The sequence below is a fragment of the Glossina fuscipes genome, unplaced genomic scaffold (genome assembly GCF_014805625.2).
Source record: "Glossina fuscipes isolate IAEA_lab_2018 unplaced genomic scaffold, Yale_Gfus_2 0, whole genome shotgun sequence".
NCBI lineage: Eukaryota > Metazoa > Arthropoda > Insecta > Diptera > Glossinidae > Glossina > Glossina fuscipes.
In genome coordinates this window covers 17,832,307-17,853,948 of record NW_023998414.1, presented here as the reverse complement: position 1 = coordinate 17,853,948, position 21,642 = coordinate 17,832,307, and the positions used below count along the sequence as shown (strand labels likewise).

Here is a 21,642-nt window from a genome sequence, read left to right as displayed (position 1 = left end):
TGACATTTCGTACATCGAGATTTTTTAGCCCAGAGATGAATCTTATTGAAAATGGATTGGGTCAGATCAATTTTTATTAAAAAGTCATTTCATCAAAATATCTCAAAAATTGCGACTTGTAGATTGAACACAAGAATACGTGGGTAGACAAGCGATCAAACGGACAGAAAAACGAATTTAGAATCGATATAGAATCATTGTTGATCGATGTAATAAAATGGGGACCTATCTTAAGATCTCTTACATGTTATATCCATCTTTGTTTTCTGTGTATGCTTGTTGGTTTGTTTGGTTGTATTTTTGTTTGCGTGTGTATATTTTGATTTATGTCTACCGGTGTGTTTATTTGTTTTTTCATATGTTCCTTCACCACTGATCAATTTTTTCTAGTTTTTTACGGTATACTTATAGTCTTTTACCATGTTTCTATTGTAGTCTTGTGAGTAATGAACAAACGATCCAGAGAGCAACGATATTTTTAACTTATGTGCACGGAAGGCGTGTCTCTCGACCAATTTGGCCTATTATCAATATAAGCAAGAACTTCCAATTTTTCTGCCAATTTTGAAACCGATAACTTCCATTTTTTCGTCCAGAAGAATATTTTAATGTTAGAGTTGTTGGCTATTCTTCGCCATGTAGAAATTACCTGTGGAGTGTAATATTAGCAATTTTCTTTTGAGTCGATACTCCTAGTTGCAAATTGACTATGTCCATGAGTTTATTTCTTTGGTATAAGTAGGTTATAATAATACGTCTTCACACGTCTGCAACGTGATATTATGATGATCAACATATCATAACCAAGCTATATGAAAAAGATATTCTTCTTACATATTTGTCTTAAATTAAGTGCTTAATATTGGTTTGAAAGAAATTTTATAGTTGTACTATAAAGAGTATTCAACGCTTTACATATTATTTTTTTATACCTAATTTCCTTATTTTCATCTTGAGCTGGCAATCATGTCAACAAGATGATCACACTTTTTACAACACAGGTTTCTATTAAAATTCCATTTTTAACAGTCGGCACGTGTTTTTTTTTTTTTGTTTTTTCAATTAATTCCAGAAGTTTGCAATATTCTTTATAGAAGCTTGGTGAAAGGATATCTTGAAAATGGGAAGGTTTCGTTCAAAACTAAAGCGTCACGTTAAAGGCAAAACCTGGAGTAAAGGACACTCTTCGACCTGCAACCCGGAACAAATGAAACATCGACTTAAAGCTAAGTCGCGCTTCTTTCAAACAAATTTAAGTCTGGGTATGAGTAAGCAACCGCTGTGGAAAAAGTTCTATCGATTTCTAACATAATTGTATTGCAGCATCCCCTGACACGACGACAAGTCCAGGCACATTAACTTTAGATGCAGTGTTAAAGCATGATCAGCGTAACGCTTTTAATGCAGAAACTACCACAGTTAACGATGTGGCGAGCAGTTTAAAGTGTTTTAGTTTCCATGATGACGATGATGAGGCCATGACCCAAACCCAACCGGGGACTTTTAAGACTTTTGCTACCAATTATACTTCGTGCAGTAATAAAAGTTTTAGAAAGTTACTGGTGGGTTTTCGCACCACATCCGAATTGCATAAAGAAATGTTAGCTATTTTAACAGCACTAACGGAAATCATCAAGGAACGCGGCGGCTCAGAATCATCTACAGAATATTTTATACTTTTAATGGAACAAATAGAAGCTAGCAAAGAGGACAATGAAATTATAGCGGGTATATCCTTGTTGGCGATGGGCATCAAATCAGTGCCCACCATGGTATTGAGAAAACGCTTCAGTGAAACCGCTCAAACTCTAATGTTTTGCCTGCAAAGATTCGCTGAATCTTCGAATCAAAATGTTATAAGATATGTAAGTTTCTTTTACTAAAATGAAATGTTAATGAAGTAATTTAACCAATGAATCGATCCTTTCCTAGACAATCAGTTGTTTATCGGTACTGTTAAGAGCTCAGGTTTACACAACTTGGACTTATAGTTCAATCTGGAAATACATTGATGCTTTACTTTCGTTTACAATCCACTCAAAGCCAAAGGTATATCAAATAACGAGAATTAAAGGGAAAAATTATTTATTTATTGTTTTTATTCTTAAATATATAGATACGCAAACAAGCCCAACATGCCATTGTAGCCATCGTTCATGGTAGTACGTTCATGTTACCTGCAGAAAATGTGAATTCAGTTGAAAATCCCACTCAAATTAAAGCTCATCCTGCTAGTAATCGGATTACCAAATTCTGTTTAAATCAATTTAAACCAGATATTCTAGCTCATCAGGAGACTACGTTGTTGCATACACTGACACTACTCAAAGATATAATTGGGGCGCTTAAAATGAACGACATACGTGTGATCTGCGAACATTTGCTTTCCATTATGACAGCAGCTAACGTTGTGACAAGGACAAGTTGTTTCCACACGTTACATTCATTGTTTGCTTCGCGGACCACTAATCTTAATTCGGTAATGTGTGGCAAATTGCTAACGGCCATACATAAATATCGACCTGATCGATCAGATCGTCGACAGACTCTCGCCTGGTTCACTGTACTCAAAGAAGGTTACATTCACTTATCACGACTCGATATGGATTTGTGCATGAACGCCTTACCTCATTTCACCAATGTGGCAAACGATTTATGGCGATCCGATCACTCGGAAATCATTGCAAGCGTTTTTAACTGTCTTAAGGAGTTTTTATACGAGTCAGTCAAAGAAGCTTGTACCTCGCAAGAAGCAGCTAATATGTACCAATTGCCTATTAGTCATCTCATACAATCTTTGCACGATGTTCTACGAGCTCCATTTGGAGAGGTTCTCAAACATGTGATCTTAACGTTTGCCATAATATTTGAAGTGTGCGGCATCTATTTTGTTAATGATTTGTCGAAGTCGCTCTTGGAACTTGCTAAACGTTACGATACCGAAAGTTCTTTGCGCCTACAAATCGAACACGCAATTATGGCAGCAATTAAATCAATGGGTCCTGAGGTTGTATTAAAGACCATACCTCTGACTAACGATAAAGGAGAAGTAATGCTAGACAGATCTTGGCTTCTACCCTTACTAAGGCAGGGATCGGTCGGCGCTACTTTTACATTTTTCAAAGAAGTTATTTTAACATTGGCTTTGGAATGCAATACAAAATGGCATAAATTTGCCAAAGAAAAACAAATATCCATGTCACATACTTATGAATTACTGTGCTGTCAGCTCTGGGGTTTATTTCCAGGTTTTTGTAGAAATCCTAAAGACCCAGAGAACTTTTCCCTAATAGCTCCCACTTTGGGGAATGCGTTGGATAACAATCCTGAATTTCGCGCCCCAATATTTGATGGTTTACTTGAGCTATTGGAAGGAGAAAATAATCTAGAAATTCATGGATTGTTGGGAAATTACGCTAAGAATTTTCTACCACGTCTATTTAACATCTACACGCAAAAGCCTAACGGTACTTACGAACAAGATTTACAACAGAAATGCTTACACGTTATAAAGGTAATTTCGCTACGCCTTAATAACGTTCCAAGTCTATAGCAATTAATTTTCTTTTGTAGGTATATCTAGAAAAAACTCCTGCTGATATTCGTAAAGAATTATTTAATACCGCTTATAAACAAGTCGTTTCCACTCCAGTAGTTAGTTTCGATTATTATGCCATTTATGACATCACAGCTGCTTTAACGCTCTTTCAAACATGCGAAGTTATCAGGGAATTCTTTGAAGCATATATTGTACCGGTACTGTTGAAGACGGAAAAGTCCAAACTAGTGGCTAAAGACGAACAAAAGCTTAAAAAGCAACAACGTAAAACTTATGAGTAAATTTATAAGATCTTACCATTCAAACTAGCAAATTTCTCACATTTTTCTTAAAACTTTAAATCTCCAATAGATTACTAAGTGACATTCTATCTTCAGAAGCGCCTTCTTGTCAAAAATTTAGACGTAGAAATCTGGTAGCGCTGCAAAAACTCTTATTAGAGGCTTTTACAACGAGTTGTGCCGTTTGCCAAGCGGCACGCTTAAGGTAATTTATGTTCACTATTCAAGATTATATTTATTCACTTAAAAAACTCACATTCTGAATAGGTGTCTTAAAGTTCTTATCGAAAGTCTTGATAATCTTAATGCTAACAACAAATTAGTTGTGAAGACTTTACCAGAGGCTATTATGAACTATCGAGAGTTTTCTACTCGTAAAGAGGATATATCGCAGGAGTTACTGAAGTTAATCTTGCAATTATATCAGCAAGAGAACAAACTTAATGACTTCGTGGATATATTAGCAGTGGGTTTTACCGGTGATGAGTCCTTAGTAACTAATACGATATTAGCGTTCCGAACAGTTTTACAAGAGCAGGGTAAAAATATAACTGTTAATACTTTGGAATTTATTATGGAGCAAGTCGCTGTATTTTTGGTGCAAAAATCTCGTCCACAAGCCGAAGCTTCCGTGGCATTTCTAATTACTTTTATTAAGGTGATGCCTTCCCCTTTGGTCGCCAATCACTTAGAGACAATTGTATGTACGAAATTATTTGAGAATTTCTTAATTCTCTCTTCAAATTCTATTGGTCTATTACAGATGAAATCTATATCGGCTATGGTTAAGGACACTAAACGTTATTGCCGCTTACAAATTGGCTATTTGTTAAAGAAATTATGTAAACGTTTTGCCGCCGAAGACTTAGTGAAATTTGTGCCGGGAGACGATGAAGTTACCCATCGACGTCTAAAAAAAATACGTAAGCAATTACGCCGCGATAATCGTAAGAACCAAAATCCAGGCAAAGATAGTGATGACGAGTTATCAGCGGACGAATTTGTAAACAATTTGGAAAAGAAAAGCATTACGTAAGTTTTTTAAGAAAACTGCTTCAAATTTCTGATTAAAAAAATGTCCTCTTGTATTTGTGGTACAAGGGGGTAATTAAGTTTGTATGAATGTACACAATAACACAAGAAGACTTGAGATAATATCCATGTTTTATTACACTGATCACTTCAGAATCGCTATCATAATCGATCTAAGCTGGCATGTCCCTCCGTTCGTCTTGTATTCTTGGGTGCAACCTACAGCACCCTACATTGGGTATACCGAAATGTTTTGGTCCAAGAACGAATGATCCGGATTGAAACAATTTTTCAATCGCTTCTCATACAACGCCTTATTTTGTGAAAAGCCTCATGAATAACTGCATTAAACGGATTGATGCAGGGTGATTAATGATGGGAGTTGGCCAACTGTAACGTTTTTCCTTGTTTTTTTTTTCAGCATTGAAGACATATTGGCTGATTCAGATTCCGATTTACCGGAAGATATGGAAACAAATGGAAATGAATCGTCTACGAAAACGAAAGCTAAAAAGTCTCGTAATACATTTATAAAGGAAGATCCGGAAGATATTGTAGATTTGGCAGATATTAAATCCGTAGGCAATATTTTAAGTAAGTATTCTTTTCGTTTGGATTCTTTTGCCAGAATAATGCATTTCTTGTTCTACTTCAGCGAATCGCCCGAATATGTTAAATGATAATAAGACAACTTTAAAAACCAAAACGAAGGATCCCAATCGCGGTTTTAAGATTTCCGCTGATGGTAAACTGATAATTAGTGATAAAGGGTCCAAAAATACAGAAGACAGTGACGATGATAGCAGCATTAACGGCGATGCTGTTCATGCTGATACTCATACGAAAAAGGCATCAATTAAACGCGGTTTGGACGAGGAGTCTAGTGATGGTAAATTTGCTTAACAAAGTTATTATATTCAATGCCGAGCGATGGGATTTTGCAAATTTTGTAGTTATGTTGATTTATTAATGTCCGTCTGTCGTATAGCATTTTCTAGCTTTCAAAAATTTTAAAAATACTTGGCAAATCACACGCGCTCTTGGACCAATTTTGCTATACACAATGTCGGCCTTGCGTCATGTCTGGTTAAAATATTATATTCGCGGTAACAAGAATGTCTTGAGTTTATAACAAAGAAATACCGGCGTTTCCCTAGCCAAGCTATTAGGTTCACTAGCTTTTATCAATAACAATTAATTGTCGAAATAAAAATTTCAGAAGCAGCTTTACCTCCAGTTAAACGCAAACATACAGACGCTTTGAGTATACATTCGGGTAAAACCTCTTCTACACGTTACACAGCTGGTGGAAAAGGAATACATCGTTCATTAGTAAAAGCACACGTTGACAATGATGTCCAGTCCATTAAATCAAGGAAATCGACTAAAGCTGAGCATACAGGCTCTGAGTATAGCACTAAAAAAGCTAAAGGGGATATGAAAAAGAAAGGTAAACTGGACCCTTATGCTTATATACCTTTAAGCAGAAAAAGTTTGAACCGAAGAAGACGAGCCAAGCATGTCGGCACTTTTAAGAGCATCGTTAAAGGGGCCAGTAAAAGTGCTTTAAGGGGAGTTAAAAATGTAAAGCATACGAGAAGTGGTAAATAACGCAATAATAATGCAAGTATTCCCTCCCAAGTCTTCGTGTCGAACAAAGGCTTAATAAAGAAAAATAATTGAAAATAGATGTTACATATGTCCAAGTTGTAATTAATACATATGCAATGAGAAAAAAGAAGAAATAAATAAATATGAGTTTTAAGTAAGTAAAACTTATTTGTATATTTTTTCAGAAATAAAAAAATTGCTTAATCACCCCTCCGCCCCCCTAAAGAAACTCTCACTCGGTTTCGTTATTGGTCGTTATTTGGTTTTTAAAAGAATTGCTTATTTAAGTGAGTGCACGACCATTCGCCCGTCGGATCTTCGGATAACATCGTTTCTTCTATAAATTGCATTCTATTGTTCGCATCGATCAAAATCACAGTGTGCGTCCGACTGCCGTAACCTTCATTCGGTATAGCAACATTTATGGCACTCAAGTGTTCGCCCCAATTGGGTGCTCTACGCATTAGTTCGGCGTCTGGCCAAAATCGCTGCTTACATTTTAGCAAATCCATTAATTGCTTAATTAAAACATTCTCGTCGCTCGGTTTGTCAGAGTTAAAGTAGTTCTGAACAATTGCTTGAAAGCGATCACGACCGAAACGAACCTTTTCAAACGGCACTGAAGGTAAACTATTACCAAAGCCGTAGTATTTCTCTTCCGGATAGTGAATTAAACTGGCAGGAACGTTACTACAAAGTGTGATAGCTGCTGAAGATGAAGACCTAAAACGGTTTAATAAATTGCTGTGATTAGGAAGGAAATCTTAAAAGGCTGCAAATATTAGATAATCTAAAAAATATTAGCCCGTAGAAGATTGAGAATTTTCATCCATTCATTATATACAAATATAATCGCCTTACGATACCGCAAGCAGGCTTTTATACGAATTTGTTTTCTAAATGAATAAAAGGCTGTTGTTGTTTTATAAAAGAACAAATTTATTTACTATACTGTATTATTATTATTATTATTATTATTATTATACCGTACCTCGCTGCTCAAGCGTGCATGAGATATACATATAATTGAATCAGTGTAAGATTCCAAGTTTGAAAAAATACAGTACACCTACGAAAGAATAAACAAAGCATATCTTGACCTAAGGCATAAGATTAGCCTCTAAAGCCTTAAAGCAAAGAGTCTCTTTAAACACTGAACTTGGCCCAACTGTCGCTAACTTGGTCCTAATTCACAATTGCTGATGTGTTTACTTACAACTTATAAGATATATATACACATGACTCCGTTTTCACCCAATTTTGAAATAACACGGTTCACGAATAAGAACAAGTATACTTTGTTACATGAATTTCTTTCCTAGCACGAATTCCAAAACAGATTTTGCTTTTTAATTCTAATTTTTACTTTATCAGTGATTTGGTTTACTACGGAGAATACCCGAAGACAGCATTTTGTTATTCAGTATTTATTCGATGTTAGACCGTTCAGTTCGTAGGGTGCAATGAAGGATTTCAATTAATTTCTAAAAGTTAATGTTCAAACTAAATTTTCTTTTCAAAAAAATGTGATATTGCGGTAAATTTTCAAACTTATGCGCACAATTTGTCATAGTTTTTTTGAACAGATTTCGCTATTCTCAAAATTTATTTCAGCGAAACCATGAGAAGGTTATCCAAAATATCTCCATTATTAGGCTTTATATTTTTGAGACTATCTAATATATACATACATATGTATATTTATATATATAAAATATATATTTAACTAAGCTTACCCTATTTCCAAGGATACAAAATTAAAGGCATTATACTTGGAGCAATCCTCCACCAAACGGCAATTGTAATTGCTATTGTTAAAGTCTTCATTAAAATTGCTGACATAATCGGTAACAATCATGCCGCGTCCTAATAAAGAGTTATTATTGTTGTGCAGTGTTGGACTAGAATAGGTTTTTGTTGTTGTTGTAATGATAGTGGTTGACGGTATAGTGGTAACATTTGTTAAAGTTGAAGTGGTATTACAATTGTGTGCGCCATAGCAGTTTGTAACTTGGGATTACAAGAGGTTTGCATTTTTTTTTTTTTTTTATTTTTCACAGGGGTGGTAGAGTGTATTTTTAATTCAATGAGACACAAACATTCACGCACGCAAACACACAACGAAAACAAAGGGAATATTGTTAAACATTTTGCATACAATTAGTGAAAAGAGTGGAAAAAGCGAAGTGTATGAATAAAATTGTATATAAATTGAAGCTAATTTTTTTTTTTTAAAACTCGATAATTTCGCAAATTGAATAATTACCCAAAGAGTTACGAGTTTTCGGTTCTCCCGTTAAATTCAACAAAGCTCCCACCTTAAATGTACCATTTTTACCAGAGACAGCCAGCCAGGTTCCACCTTCGCGACCCGGTTCTAAATCAATGCCTAGAAAGTCTGAACATTTTCATTACAAATTGGAAAATGAAGCTTCTCTTAATTACCTCCATAAACATATTCGTTACTAATCCATGTACCTGCCGGTCTAGTGTCGCGCGCATAAAACTCGTCCCTATTTGAGGCCAATATCAGCTTGTAACCGCCGTTCTGCGGACTGGAATTTACATAGAAAAATATAACGCACATAATTCAAATTTCCGCTAGTCACTGCACCGATTTTTTTTTGCGTTCTATACTTTTGCAGTAATGCCCTCAAAATTTGTTAGTCTTTGTTTGCGTTGGATCGCGTTTTATTGTACTCTTGCTTATACGTCTAATATACAACTAATTAATGTCTTATCACTGTATTAGACGTTCAACTTTGTTTATTTTAATAAAGATAAGCTCTATAATCTCTGAAAATTTGTAATAAAAAAAAAAAATATAATAAACTGCATAAGAAACTATTATTATTTAGATATTTACGTCTAATAGTAACTGCAGCGGTTGTTTTACTTTTGTTTTTGATATTTTTTTTTCACCACAGCTGATTTCTGTTTACTTGCTTGACTTGCAAATATATATTTGAAAACAGTTATGCCAAGTTCATCAAGATGCATACACTGCAAATTTTTTTCTATATTTATATATTGTTTTTCGCCCTTGTTCTATGAACTTTTAAGAAAAGTATAAAAATACGACAAATTATAAAAAATATGTCATTTGCTTGATATTGATAACACTATTTCGATTTATGGGATTGATATGATTAAAAACATCGTCAGCTAGAATTTAAATTTTTTTCTCTTTTAACGGCTCTCTTTCCCTAAGGTTTCCCAATTATTTTTGCAAGCCCATATTCCATTCCATTACGTATGAACGAAAAATTTTAAGATACCAAATGATTGGATTATAACGTGAAAAATATGGTTTTAATCTTGGTTCATTGTATGTATACTTTTAGTTTAGTAGATTCGTAGTTTGAGTTAATATTAAAGTTAAAGCTTAGTATTTGAATTCAGTTGGTTTACAATTATATCTAGGAGAAGGAATTCATTACCCAGTAATATCGAGAACTCGTTTGCTACGGCCGGCTTTTACCGAACTTAATATTTCTCAAAAGCACCTTCAGTGTACCTACAATTACTCTGATTGTCTGATTTTCTCGTTTGTTTTGTCGCTGCAAGCTACGATGAACGGACAAGCCTGTAGTTAACCCTGATGACGACTAGCCGTCGCCGCAAGACTTGAATACGCATTAATTCAAATATAAGCAATAATAACATTCCAGATCAAACATTTTCTTATAAAAAAATCAATTAATATTAACGATCAACGATCCTACGACTTTTGTTCTTTCCAACATGTCATTTTACAGACAGCAAAAATATGTGTGTTTCAATTTGTCGTGTTGTCAAACTGCCTGATAAAAAAACCATTTCTAAAGCTTTGGAATAGTGGTGTGACTTTTAAAAGTTAAAAAATGCATTTTAGTTGTAATGTCTCTCGCGCGGTCTCAATAGCATGTATAGATATTGTAAGAACAACATTAGTCTAGACATTACATATAACATACTGGCGAAATAGTATCAATTTCGTTTAATGATGTTATAAATCTGAAAATATTATTTTCATTTGGCTTTGAGAACTTTGTAAGGCGATTCTTCGTGTCTGGCCATAGTTTCGTACAGCGATGTACAAAATGGAAGACGTCTTTCATTAGATATTGCAATATTTTTACTGCAAAAATATCGCAGTATTTTGAAAAGGATTTTTCTAAAACTCTCGATAACCATACGCGACAGATTGTTGCGAACTTTCATTTATCCATTAAGAAAAAACAATGTGTACTTTCTTATGTGCATCGTACGGAATTTTACAACATTGTATGCTAAATTTTGAAACAAATATAGTACATTTTTATGCGGTACTTTTCAGAATTTTAGTGGCTTTGACGTTCTATCACAGAAATTCACTACAGTTCTATATGAAGTTAATAGGTAAACAAAACGTTTTCACGCGGCATTTACGAACTTTTACGACGCTGCAAAATTCTAATAAACACTTCAGTGGAATATATAATTAGAAAGATAAACACATACTACGTATGCGTATGCGTGTGTTTGTTTTGCGTGCCGTAAATATAAAATATAAGAAACAAATTAAAAAATGCATATATGTAAGATATATGTTCAACTCAAAGAGGTTTGAAAGATAATAACAGTAATAATAATGTAATATAAAATATTTATATAAAAACAGCAAAAACAATAAAACAAAAAAAGGTAGCAAATTTAAATAGATATAATAACATTTGAGACAGCAACAATGTTAACAAAAATAAAACAAAAAATCATTTTACACTATATGAAGAGAGAATTCTTTTGATTCTTTTGAAAAGAAAAGAAAGCATTAAACTACACCCGAGACTTAGAGCAAAGTCGAAGTGACTACGGCCGCGATACACGATACGAAATTAAAGAAAAAGTTTCTTTGCGAATAATCCACAAAACACACGTATCAACAATCACGATTATGGATTTTATACAAGATATAACAAAGAGACTACAAGAATTACTATGTAAGCTTAGCTTAACGTTTACATCTATTCCATTATTCTTACTTGGTTGTTTATCTATATTATTCATATTAAGTTTGTACGTAATCTCTTATTTATGTACAGCGCTACTATTGATATCTTTCTTTCATGTGACCTTTTTGTTTCTTTGTATCTTTCAGCCTCGTATATCGATTTGGATTATTCATTATGGCTGTATCGCTTACTGACACCGTTAATTGTAACATTCCTTTTGCCCTTGGTGTTTGTGGCATTAATTTACATATCTTTTTTAGTGTTATTCATTTACAAATTGCACAGGTTTGTATACAACAATGATAACATTAATAACAATAAGGCACCCAACACACAAAACACAATTAATTTTATTCATTTCGTTGTATTCCACGAGCAGTCCCACCAGAACAATAATAATGGGTGTTTAGAATAAAATTAAACAGCGATGTGTTGCGAAAGTTATTGTAACTTTGAGAAACGTGTTCGAAATAACGCATTTCAGCAAGAAAGAAAGCAGAAAAAAATCCACCTAAACGAGTATATATTTATATATATATATCAATTTATTGAAATCTTCATAGCCGACCATTGCACCAATGGAGGTAAAGTGGATACCTTCTTAACTGTAATATCTTTCGTCACATGTTTACTTCGTCTTGAAAATGACTTTTCATTCTGGTGATAATCTTACCCGCCGTGCATTCTTTATTGGATGGACCATTCCTTCCTCCTTCTAAGAAGATGGGAATGGGAGAATGAAAAAGATTGGAGTGAGAAAGGGAACTCCATCTATGGTAGTGTGGTGCGCATATTCCAAAGTCTTTTGCTGTTTCTCCCGTTACTTCTACTCCCCCCCTCAATTCCGTTCGCTTACTTTCTCACCTGTCAAATTGCCAATGTAATTCCTAGTCAATGCTTGTCGGCAAACAAAAGACGAATTTATTCATACCCGTATCCCCGTATTCTCCTTCTGCAAATGTTCTTGGGCATTTCCCTGCTATTTCTTTAATTTGCTTCGCTGGCATCGCGTCGACATGGTCCAGCCTACTTTACGTCTTGTTTCTTTTCTTTTTTCAGTTCAGAGTTCAGTATTATGGTACACGTAAGTTGTATCCACAGCTGCAAAAGGGTGCACAAACTCGCTTTTAGTCTTTTCAAAAAAAAAAGATTCAAAGATTTATTAGAAAATTTTGCTCAAAATAGCTTTTAATGGGAATCTAAACATTCGCCCCCGATTTCCTATAGATCTGTCATGGGTAAATATTTGAGACCTCTCTACAATTGCCAGCGATTTTACGCAAACTCAAGTTTCTTTATTCTCCATAACTTTAGCATTTTATTTATTTGTTGTGACAATTAGAGGTGTGGAGCGACAATCATCCACTACTCAGACTTTTACGACTATATTGCTTATTCGATTACAAATGAACAAGTTATTGGTACTTAAGAATCGGTTTGTATTCGTCCGTCCTATCTATCTGAAGTTCTTGCTTCGCCACTTTGTTTTCTTGTGTGCAACCTACAATTTTTAGCCCACGTCGTTATATGAGTAAGTGTATTAAGTAAAGTGGTATAGGGCATTTAACGACAGGATATGAGTGTTTTTACTTGTTTAGCTAGATGAAAAGTTAGCCTATGTCAGTAGTACGAAAATTTTAGTCTTCTCTCCTTAAATTGTTGAAAATTCTTAAAAGCAAACAAAACGGCCGACACTACTTTTACAATACATGACAGACATGCCTTCTTTTACAATAAATTTTTGTACCGCAGAGAGGAGGCAGTAATCAAATGGCAAGACATTAAGCTGCAATACATTTGATACAAGTATTCTTGGCGTAGAGCTTGGGAGATGGCTTGGATAAAATTTTTTATAAATAATAAATTTTTCCCACGTATTCCCGAAGCTCCCAACAATCCATTAAACAAAAAAAAAAAAAAATTGATTGACGTGGACAGGAATGGTGTTCCTACAAATTTTTAGTAATTAAAATCTTGCTAATGTCAACGCATCTACTCTTTCACATCAGATTTAGTGAAAGATCGATCGAAAGGTATTGAGATCGTTGGACTTTTTTTAGCTGTAGGCATCCATCCCTTTGTCTAGATATTAACATAGGTTCGTTGGAATTGTGAAAATGTTGCTTGAAACATTTTCGACTCTTAAGCCATTTCTTGTTTCTGCATTTATTTTTTTGCTTTCCTTTTGTACAAAAACAAAAAAAAAAGGGTTGCTTTTAAATTTTTTCTTTACAGAGAAGTGATTTTACGGGCTGTTCGTACCGATCGAAGGTTTTGGGAATTCGGACGTAAACTGGTGGCAGCCATTTGGGATGCCCATGGGCGCATTTATCATGGCTACGAGGTTATCGGAATGGAAAATATTCCGGATAACGGTCCTGCTCTAATTGTTTACTACCATGGTGCCATACCGGTGGATATGTATTATCTTAATTCGCGAGTTGTTTTACAAAAGGATCGCCTCATTTACAGTATAGGCGATCGATTTCTGTTTAAATTACCCGGTTGGGGAACAATATCGGAAGCGTTTCACATAAGCCCCGGCACGGTACAATCTTGTGTGAACATTTTAAATGAAGGCAACCTATTGGCCATATCACCGGGCGGTGTATACGAAGCGCAATTTGGCGATAATTATTATGAACTATTATGGCGTAATCGTGTCGGTTTTGCTAAGGTGGCTTTAGACGCTAAGGTACCAATCATTCCTTGCTTTACACAAAATTTACGTGAAGGCTTCCGTCAGTTAGGTATATTTCGAAATTTGTTTTTAAAGCTATACAATGCAGTCCGAATACCAGTTTATCCAATATACGGCGGATTCCCCGTGAAATTTCGCACCTATTTGGGTAAGCCGGTAAAATACGATTATAACATAACACCCGAGGAGTTACAAGTTAAGGTAATTTAAATGAATTGCTATTTTTATTATTAAATTTACTTATTTAATTTAGGCATTATTTTGCACAGGTGGCTCAAGCCTTAGAGGATTTAATCAATAAACATCAACGTGTTCCGGGCAGCATATTCCATGCGCTGCTGGACCGTTTCCCACCATTTCGCAGTAAAAAATATGTTTAATTGTTAAGTTTAAAATGTCCCCCCTCTTGAATTAAAAATAAATAACAAAACCATGTTAATAGTCTATTAAATTATGATATTGAAACGATATGTTTTTCTCGATTGTTGTATATTCATTTTATATCTATATATACATACACGCGTGTACACACTTTATTAACTACTATAATTAAGCTTCCAGAAATGTCTTCTTTTTCTTCTTTGTTTTTTTTTTTTTTTTTTTTTAAATTATTTATATAGTCTATTTTTTCTTCTATTTAAGCTCTAAGCATTTTTCTTTTCTAATTTATTTATTTATTTATTTATTTTTTTTTATTTATATTATTATTATTATTTTTCTTTTCGAGGTACTTACATGGCTTTTAAATTTAGTTAACAACGAATCAATCGATCACCGATTGATAAATTATTATACTCGAAGTTTTGCTATCCATGCATATATAATTGTAATTTTCTTTTAAATTCATTAAGATACCACGCATTAGTCGAATAAATAGATTCCGGTGATTAAGTTATATCAAATTGTTCACTCTCAACTTATTTTGAAATTTAGACTAATATTTTTGATTTCCCTCTAATAAATAAGATAAGAAGGTTTACTTTTATAAACAAATGGCTATATGAAAAGTGATTTGTACGCAAGCAATGTTTAATACAACTCTGTATGTGCTTTGGGGTGTCGCAAACTTTTTAATTAATCTCTGGTTTCCACTTACATACTTCTCAACGGTTAACTGGCAACTGGGCCCGAATGGGACTTCAATATATATTGGCTCCAAGTTTCTAAGTCTCATTAACCTAAGCTATAAAGTGAAAGTAATTAAAGAAAATTCATTGGAAATTCGGATTTTTTCAAATTACTTGGACATTTTGTCCCAATTCGTCTCAATTTCTAATAATGGATAAAAAAAAGGATCTGCAAACCTCTCTATCACACTGCAAGAGACCTTATATATGTGTATATAAATATACAAATAAATACTTAGACAAGGCCCACCATTAAATACCGTATAATAGCCTGCAGCCATCCATATAGCGACTTTTGAAAATAAGGCGTTACATGAGCAGTGGTCAAAAAAGTGTTTCCTGTAGGCTAACTACAAACAAGACTGGCAGACAGACGGGCTAGCTTAGATCATTATAGGATGGGGTGGAATTCATTTCAAGTCTGTGTGGCTGTTGCATACGTACCCATAAACTTAATATACTCTTGTACCACAAAGAAATGGAGACTCTCTAATATGCATTTGTTACACGAGGCGTTTTCAAGTACTTCTTAAAGCTTGGAGCGGATAAAGTAAAATAGCCAAACGAGAATAAAAAAACCCAAGAAAACGTATATTTGTTATCTATTGCGTTTAAAATTTAATTCAATTAAATTTTTTATTTATTTATTTATTTTTTTGTCGACTATTAACACGTCAAGTCTAAAGTTTACAAAAAATTTAATGAATAGCTAGTGAAACTAGTAAAGTTGACTTGTGGCTAAGTAGGTAAACGAACGTTTGCGTTTTTATCGGGGAAATTTATGATTTTCTTGTTAACTATTAGGTGTAAAATTAACTTAAGTCCTTGTGTCTTCTCATCCCTTCTACATGTTTTATTTAATAAACTAACTTTAATAACAAAAACATAATATAATTAATTAATATTAATATTCTAATATAAGAAAATATGTCTTCAATTAAGTTTTTATTTGGATTTATTTTTCCTTTTTTTTTTTGCAAACAAGTTAAAGATTTTAAATTAATATTTCTTATTTGTATACTTAAAAACAATTGTTTTCTTTTAATTTATACGTGAGAAATGTGTTGAAATTTTTACAAATTTTATTTTTATAATGCTTAATAAATTAATGAATTATGATTAAAATTCCGATTTATTTACAACAACACAAAACTTAAAAACATGTTGAATAGAAGAAAGAAGGTCTGCTTTCGCATCTTCATCCCCATCCCGAGCGCGATGCTTTCATTCAAATTTAATTCAAATACAAGATAAACTAATCAAAAAAAATACTCGATACTTGCTATCATACTCGATACTTTACGCTCTATGCTTGTTGTAGTTGCTCGCATGAGTAATGATAAAAGTCCCTTAAGAAGATTAGATGACCTCTGGTTTCGTCAGAATGTTGAAAACATAAAATCACGCTTTTTACGTTAATTTACCCACAAACATTATCAAGAATTCCTATTTGCATGCATTAAGTCTCCTAATACCCTACACCACCTTTGGTACAGAGTATATTAAGATTGTGCCGATGCATGTAACAGTCCGAAGGACTTGAGGTGGACGCATCTTTTATTATACCGAATCGTTTTCGAAATCAACACATAGGCCGCAATTTTTGATGAGAATTGGTACACAGATGTGTTTTTCGCCTAAGGACGAATACTATTGAAAATAGTTCGCACGGCTCCACTTTCCCGACCACTCACCAAATAACTCCTTTTTTTTGATAAGTTGTTATAAGAGAAGATGTTGCACTTTCTAGAATCTTGTGAAAAAATCGCATAGCAATAGTATTTCGGCATTCTTTGTGAACGTCTTGCCGTGCAATCGTTGCTACGGAAACTCAATCTTTATACGGTAAGAAGGCCTAAAAATTCCACACTTCTCGTTGATAATAATTTGACATGAAAATAAAGCTTACCGAATTCGGACAATGTAATGAAAATCTGTGCCTAGTAAATCAACCATAGGGGATTTGGGTCGCACAGATCTACTCGACGGACAATCCTCTAGCATGTATAAAAAAAAGCGGTCACACCCAATCAACAAAGTGAAATAGCAAAGTTTTGTTTTTTTTTTTGCATTCTTTAAAAAAGCAAATTGTTGGGTATAAAAGATTCAGTCATAACTGAATAGAATTTTCTCAGATATTTCCTTTTTAGTCTCTATTTTAGGAGAATAGTACAATGGTTTTATTTGTTCACTTCTCTTTCAGCAATAAAGGGCTTCAAGTACTTTTTACTAAAAAAAAGTCTGTCTGTGACTGTGATGTTTCCTATGTCTACGAATTATTACGTCTCAACCATTTTTATTATTTTTAAGATTGATCTCTGAACAATGAATTAATTAAGAGTAAGTGCGCAGTGCTAGTTCTATAGTTCAGTCTCTAGTTTATGATATAAAAAAACCGTACACCACTTGTGGTACAAGGGTATATAAAATTTGTGCGGATGTATGCAACACCTGGAGGGACTTGATGTAGACCAATCTTTTATTATTGGAAGAATGTAGATTCAAGGAGTGATTCTGATTCGATTTCAGCTTGTCGGATCAGATTGAACATCTTTTTCGACCTCTTCCCCTATAGTGCCTTAATTCAGTATTTAATGGAAGGCCGCGGCTTATTCTAGTATATTTCACATGTTAGTAAAGTACTCGATAGTAAAAACTCTCCAATAAACGGCCAGAGTCGAAAAGAATCGTCAAGATTGTTTATGATATGGTACTTGCTTTTGATGCCGTTTACAGAGATTTACAAATACAATGACAAAATTGGTATACCTCGGTATTTTGCTAGTGCTACGTATTAAAGACTCTCGCTAAGTCGGATGTAGTTAAAGCTGAAATTCTAAAGTAATTTATTAAAAAAAGAAATTCACACAATTCTCTTTATTGCGAAACATTTATCTAAAACAGGAAATAAAATGCTTTGTCTTCTCTTTTTTCTTAACTGTGTTAATCTTGTAGCTAAGTATCGTTAAAATTATTGTTTTATAAACCTACAACTAAGTGTAAATACTTTAATAAAACAAACATATATATATATACAGCTAATGTCTACCATTGGATACATGCATTTTAATATTTTTCCGACATGATCAATACAATCAATGAGCTCCAGCCGGTGAAGGGGTAACAACCCTTACCCTGTCCGGTTATGTCATCGTATTGCTCCCATAAGTATCCTGTACGTCGATATTCTTTGAAAATGTTTTCTATTAAATTTTCGCGTAGTTCGGTGTAAATTTCACGTGCATAAGCTGCGTACGGCCCTTCGATGGTACCATAATGTCTTAAAGCCCTTAAAGCTAAATAATTTATATTAACCCAGATGGCTCCACGCCAATATGGCGGATCGTGTTCGGTATTGCGTTTCTGATATAGTGGCGACGTTTTCGCTAATGATCGCAATCCGTATTTAGTCCACAACATTTCGGAATCTCTAATGTTTCGCATTAACTTCTCCAAATAAATTGAATCGTGATCCAATATTTCCAAGAGAAATGGGAATATGTTAACATAGCCGAAATTGCTGTCTACGTATCTGTAATCGGGTTGCTTTAGGATAATTCTTACCATTTCAAGGGGTTGATGCTGTTGCTGTACACGCTGCAAATTTTTCTGCGTCAATTGTGGTCTTTTCAAGACCACTGAATCTGTATGCAAACCCCAATCGGCATAGTTACCAGTATATGGGCTTAAGTGTTGATTATTCAAAAGTTTATTGTTTTGAAGGAAACTGGCTGTTTCGTAATATTTAATGTCATCTTTGCCTAACAAAGTAGAAAGTTCGGCCATCACACCAGACGCAAAGGCTATCCAACATCGAATATCGATATGCCTTTCTCGGTTTGTTGGATGGGAAGCTCTTGGAAAATCGTCCAATCCTGATGTTAAGGTTTTCGGATTCAATTCACTTTCGGTATTTGGATCGCGACCACGCCATTGATATGCACCAGGTTCGTCGCCTTTCTGAGTAATGTTATACCACGAAAACCATGCTTGCAATCGTGGATATAATCTCTCCAAAACGTCTAGACGCCTATTTTCACCTAATTCTACCTTATGATGTTTTAATAGTTTTTTCAAGACTAAGAAAAATGTGGGCGGATTCGCGTTTAAATTATGCTGAATTACAAATTCTTCTGGCACTTTAGCCATAGCCTCCACTCCGAGTATCTGTTCTCTGGGTATCCAGCCTTCGATGTTCAGCAAATCAAACCAGTGACTCATAATGTCTAGTTCAATGTCAATGTCCCATGATGACAATAGTAAACCATGGAAGCCTTCATCCCAAAGAAAGCCGCGTGGGAAAAACGAACGCGAAGGCACAGCCGTGTATAAAGCAGATTTCCAATAAGGCACTGCTTTGGATGTATGCACGGACTTCACTTTACTAGCACCATAAAAATAACCAATTCCTCCCAGCATATTACTAACGGCATATTTGGCAAAATTGATCTCATCGGCAGAGAAACCACGAACTTTTAAATTGAAAGTATCCTCAAAACGCTTATCAAATGCTAAAACATGATCTTGCAACGAACTAGTGAAGTCTCTGCCTGTCAGTGGCTTTGGCACAAGCTTGTTGAGTGAAAATCCCGATATTGATTGATAACTTATATCGAGAGTGAAGTTGACTTCAGCCGTGATTTGTATGGCTATGAAATTCGGATCCAAAGCTATATTGCCATTGTGCGATATCATTTCGCCTGGCAAGCCTACATAACGTTGCCCTTTCTTGTCGGTAAAAACACGAAAATGTGTGAAAACAGTTTCTTTTAATTTGCTCAAAGACGGCGCTATGGTGCTTAGATATGATTTGTGCAAGATTTTTCCTTTAATCGGGTGAAAGCGCAATTGAAATTCTCCTGTTCCCAATGTTTCACCATAAACTCCAGATTCTGGACTTTTATCATCTGATATGTAATTAATGCGGCCATTAGTTCTTTCATCTAAGGCCACATACCATATCAATGATATTGATCGATCCCAAGCCTTGGAAGTGTTCTTAACAGATATTCTAGCAGTCCAATCGCCACCAAATTGCTTGCCCGTCGTATATTTTATGAATGATGTTTTTATTTCAAAAGGTAAATCGTGAATTTCTTGTATACCAAAATTACGACCGTCATGATGAGTCCAACCATATTTATCCAAATTATCAGCCATGTCACACCAATGTCGAATACCCTTGCCACCATGGCCTAAATTGGAAGGTGCATACCACATTAAACCCGTTACCAATGCATGCGGGTCTCTTGTCTTTAAACCAAAGTAATTTAGAGGCCTATAAGAACCCCAATATAGTTCAGGACTGTCTAAACCGGCTCGTGTAACCATCTTTTGATTATCGAAAGGCGTATTAACCCGTGTTTCTAAATAACCTAAGTAGCCAAAGTATGAAGCCACTGCCAAGCAGACACAACCAATTAATGTTTTCCATTTATCTAAAATCAATTTCGAGGATAAATTGAAAGTAGCTTTCTTTTTATGATTTCTGGACTTTTGCTTTTCGTTGCCGATTTGCGAAGTGGTACTTGAACCAGTAGTACTAGCTCGACTGCCACTGCCACTATTACTTAACTTCGTGCTATGCGACGATCCAGAATTCTCTGTAGGCGTGCTATGATTACTGGATTTATTCGATTTGTTTGAACTGCCGGCAGCATTAGAATTATTACGTTGACGTGCCATTTTTATTGATTATTGATAAAACTCAATATTAGCTTCTTTACCAGCTTGCACAACAACAAACACTTCTCTATGGTTTACATTACCTAATCTTAAATCGTAATGCTTATATTTCAGTCGAGCGCAAATTCTTTGGCTAAAAGTGGTAAATCCAGGATTATTTCGATCTTCACAGCAACATAATATTTATTACAGTGAAAAAAAGAAGTATTCACTTCTTGTTCTTTTTATTTACAAGTATTTGATATAAAATGATAAGTAACAGTGTTGAAAAGCGCGCGATTTTTTCGTTTTCTTACTTCGTTGTATTTTTAATAAGAAATTTTTATATCGTAAACTGGTGTCTTTAAGTTTTCATTGGTGGAAAAGTCATCTTTTGTGACTGATAAGTCAATTCTTCTTGTTATTAACCCCAAAATACGCTCGATGTACAAGGAATTGAATATTCGCTTCCCAGGAAAGACGTTGGTTAAGTTGACATATCCGTTGCTGTGAAAAGTCGTGTGTCTGCAACTAAGTTCCTTTGTCTTTATAAATAATTATCTGTAAATACTCTTCTAACGTTATAAACAAAGTCTTATGCTATTCCTTTAGGCTCATATCATAGCAATAAAATAAATGTAATTTTCTTAACCGTGATTATTCGTTGTGGATAAGAAATGTTCATTCTAATATG

At 34.4% G+C, this 21,642-nt stretch overlaps 4 protein-coding genes across 10 annotated transcripts; 2 read left to right on the top strand and 2 right to left on the bottom strand.

Annotated features, from left to right (window-relative positions):
• The first annotated feature begins 1,012 nt into the window (after positions 1-1,012).
• LOC119632915 (RRP12-like protein) lies at positions 1,013-6,593 on the top strand. Its single transcript, XM_038026072.1, has 11 exons — positions 1,013-1,262; positions 1,324-1,865; positions 1,933-2,049; positions 2,117-3,514; positions 3,574-3,836; positions 3,911-4,045; positions 4,108-4,540; positions 4,604-4,872; positions 5,294-5,466; positions 5,528-5,761; positions 6,092-6,593. The coding sequence occupies exons 1-11, from the start codon at positions 1,121-1,123 to the stop codon at positions 6,481-6,483; spliced, it is 4,098 nt and encodes a 1,365-aa protein (XP_037882000.1). The 5' UTR covers positions 1,013-1,120; the 3' UTR covers positions 6,484-6,593.
• A 42-nt stretch (positions 6,594-6,635) lies between these two features.
• On the bottom strand, positions 6,636-10,325 carry LOC119632926 (transport and Golgi organization protein 2). Of its 4 annotated transcripts, none has more exons than XM_038026083.1 (5): positions 9,350-10,325; positions 8,929-9,279; positions 8,750-8,881; positions 8,220-8,493; positions 6,636-7,206 (listed from the first exon to the last, which is right to left on the bottom strand). In XM_038026083.1, exons 2-5 carry the CDS (start codon positions 9,068-9,070, stop codon positions 6,750-6,752), a joined length of 1,005 nt encoding a protein of 334 aa, XP_037882011.1. In that variant the 5' UTR covers positions 9,071-9,279; positions 9,350-10,325; the 3' UTR covers positions 6,636-6,749. The 4 variants fall into 4 exon arrangements, with proteins under 4 accessions (XP_037882011.1, XP_037882029.1, XP_037882019.1 ...); XM_038026101.1 differs by having other exon boundaries at positions 8,220-8,349; positions 9,350-10,321; XM_038026091.1 differs by having other exon boundaries at positions 8,750-8,872; positions 9,350-10,317.
• Positions 10,326-10,753: 428 nt separating this feature from the next.
• LOC119632950 (transmembrane protein 68) lies at positions 10,754-14,747 on the top strand. Of its 4 annotated transcripts, none has more exons than XM_038026141.1 (5): positions 10,754-11,444; positions 11,603-11,741; positions 13,692-14,151; positions 14,233-14,358; positions 14,427-14,747. In XM_038026141.1, exons 1-5 carry the CDS (start codon positions 11,399-11,401, stop codon positions 14,535-14,537), a joined length of 882 nt encoding a protein of 293 aa, XP_037882069.1. In that variant the 5' UTR covers positions 10,754-11,398; the 3' UTR covers positions 14,538-14,747. The 4 variants fall into 4 exon arrangements, with proteins under 4 accessions (XP_037882069.1, XP_037882053.1, XP_037882046.1 ...); XM_038026125.1 differs by having other exon boundaries at positions 14,203-14,358; XM_038026118.1 differs by having other exon boundaries at positions 10,786-11,444; positions 13,692-14,358; positions 14,427-14,746.
• A 3,382-nt stretch (positions 14,748-18,129) lies between these two features.
• LOC119640005 (alpha-glucosidase 2) lies at positions 18,130-21,191 on the bottom strand. Its single transcript, XM_038037784.1, has one exon. The coding sequence runs from the start codon at positions 20,967-20,969 to the stop codon at positions 18,351-18,353; it is 2,619 nt and encodes an 872-aa protein (XP_037893712.1). The 5' UTR covers positions 20,970-21,191; the 3' UTR covers positions 18,130-18,350.
• Between the last annotated feature and the right edge of the window lie 451 nt (positions 21,192-21,642).

Bases quoted from the DNA above. Each gene is read 5' to 3' on its own strand.
- LOC119632915 (XM_038026072.1), top strand. From the start codon at position 1,121: ATGGGAAGGTTTCGTTCAAAACTAAAGCGTCACGTTAAAGGCAAAACC. The intron at 2,050-2,116 runs GTATATCAAATA...TTAAATATATAG, and splicing joins CAATCCACTCAAAGCCAAAG to ATACGCAAACAAGCCCAACA. The intron at 5,467-5,527 runs GTAAGTATTCTT...GTTCTACTTCAG, and splicing joins ATCCGTAGGCAATATTTTAA to CGAATCGCCCGAATATGTTA.
- LOC119632926 (XM_038026083.1), bottom strand. From the start codon at position 9,070: ATGTGCGTTATATTTTTCTATGTAAATTCCAGTCCGCAGAACGGCGGT. The intron at 8,882-8,928 runs GTAATTAAGAGA...GAAAATGTTCAG, and splicing joins TAACGAATATGTTTATGGAG to ACTTTCTAGGCATTGATTTA. The intron at 7,207-8,219 runs GTAAGCTTAGTT...AAACCGTTTTAG, and splicing joins TTTGTATCCTTGGAAATAGG to GTCTTCATCTTCAGCAGCTA.
- LOC119632950 (XM_038026118.1), top strand. From the start codon at position 11,399: ATGGATTTTATACAAGATATAACAAAGAGACTACAAGAATTACTAT. The intron at 11,445-11,602 runs GTAAGCTTAGCT...TGTATCTTTCAG, and splicing joins GAGACTACAAGAATTACTAT to CCTCGTATATCGATTTGGAT. The intron at 11,742-13,691 runs GTTTGTATACAA...TTTTCTTTACAG, and splicing joins TTCATTTACAAATTGCACAG to AGAAGTGATTTTACGGGCTG.
- LOC119640005 (XM_038037784.1), bottom strand. From the start codon at position 20,969: ATGGCACGTCAACGTAATAATTCTAATGCTGCCGGCAGTTCAAACAAA.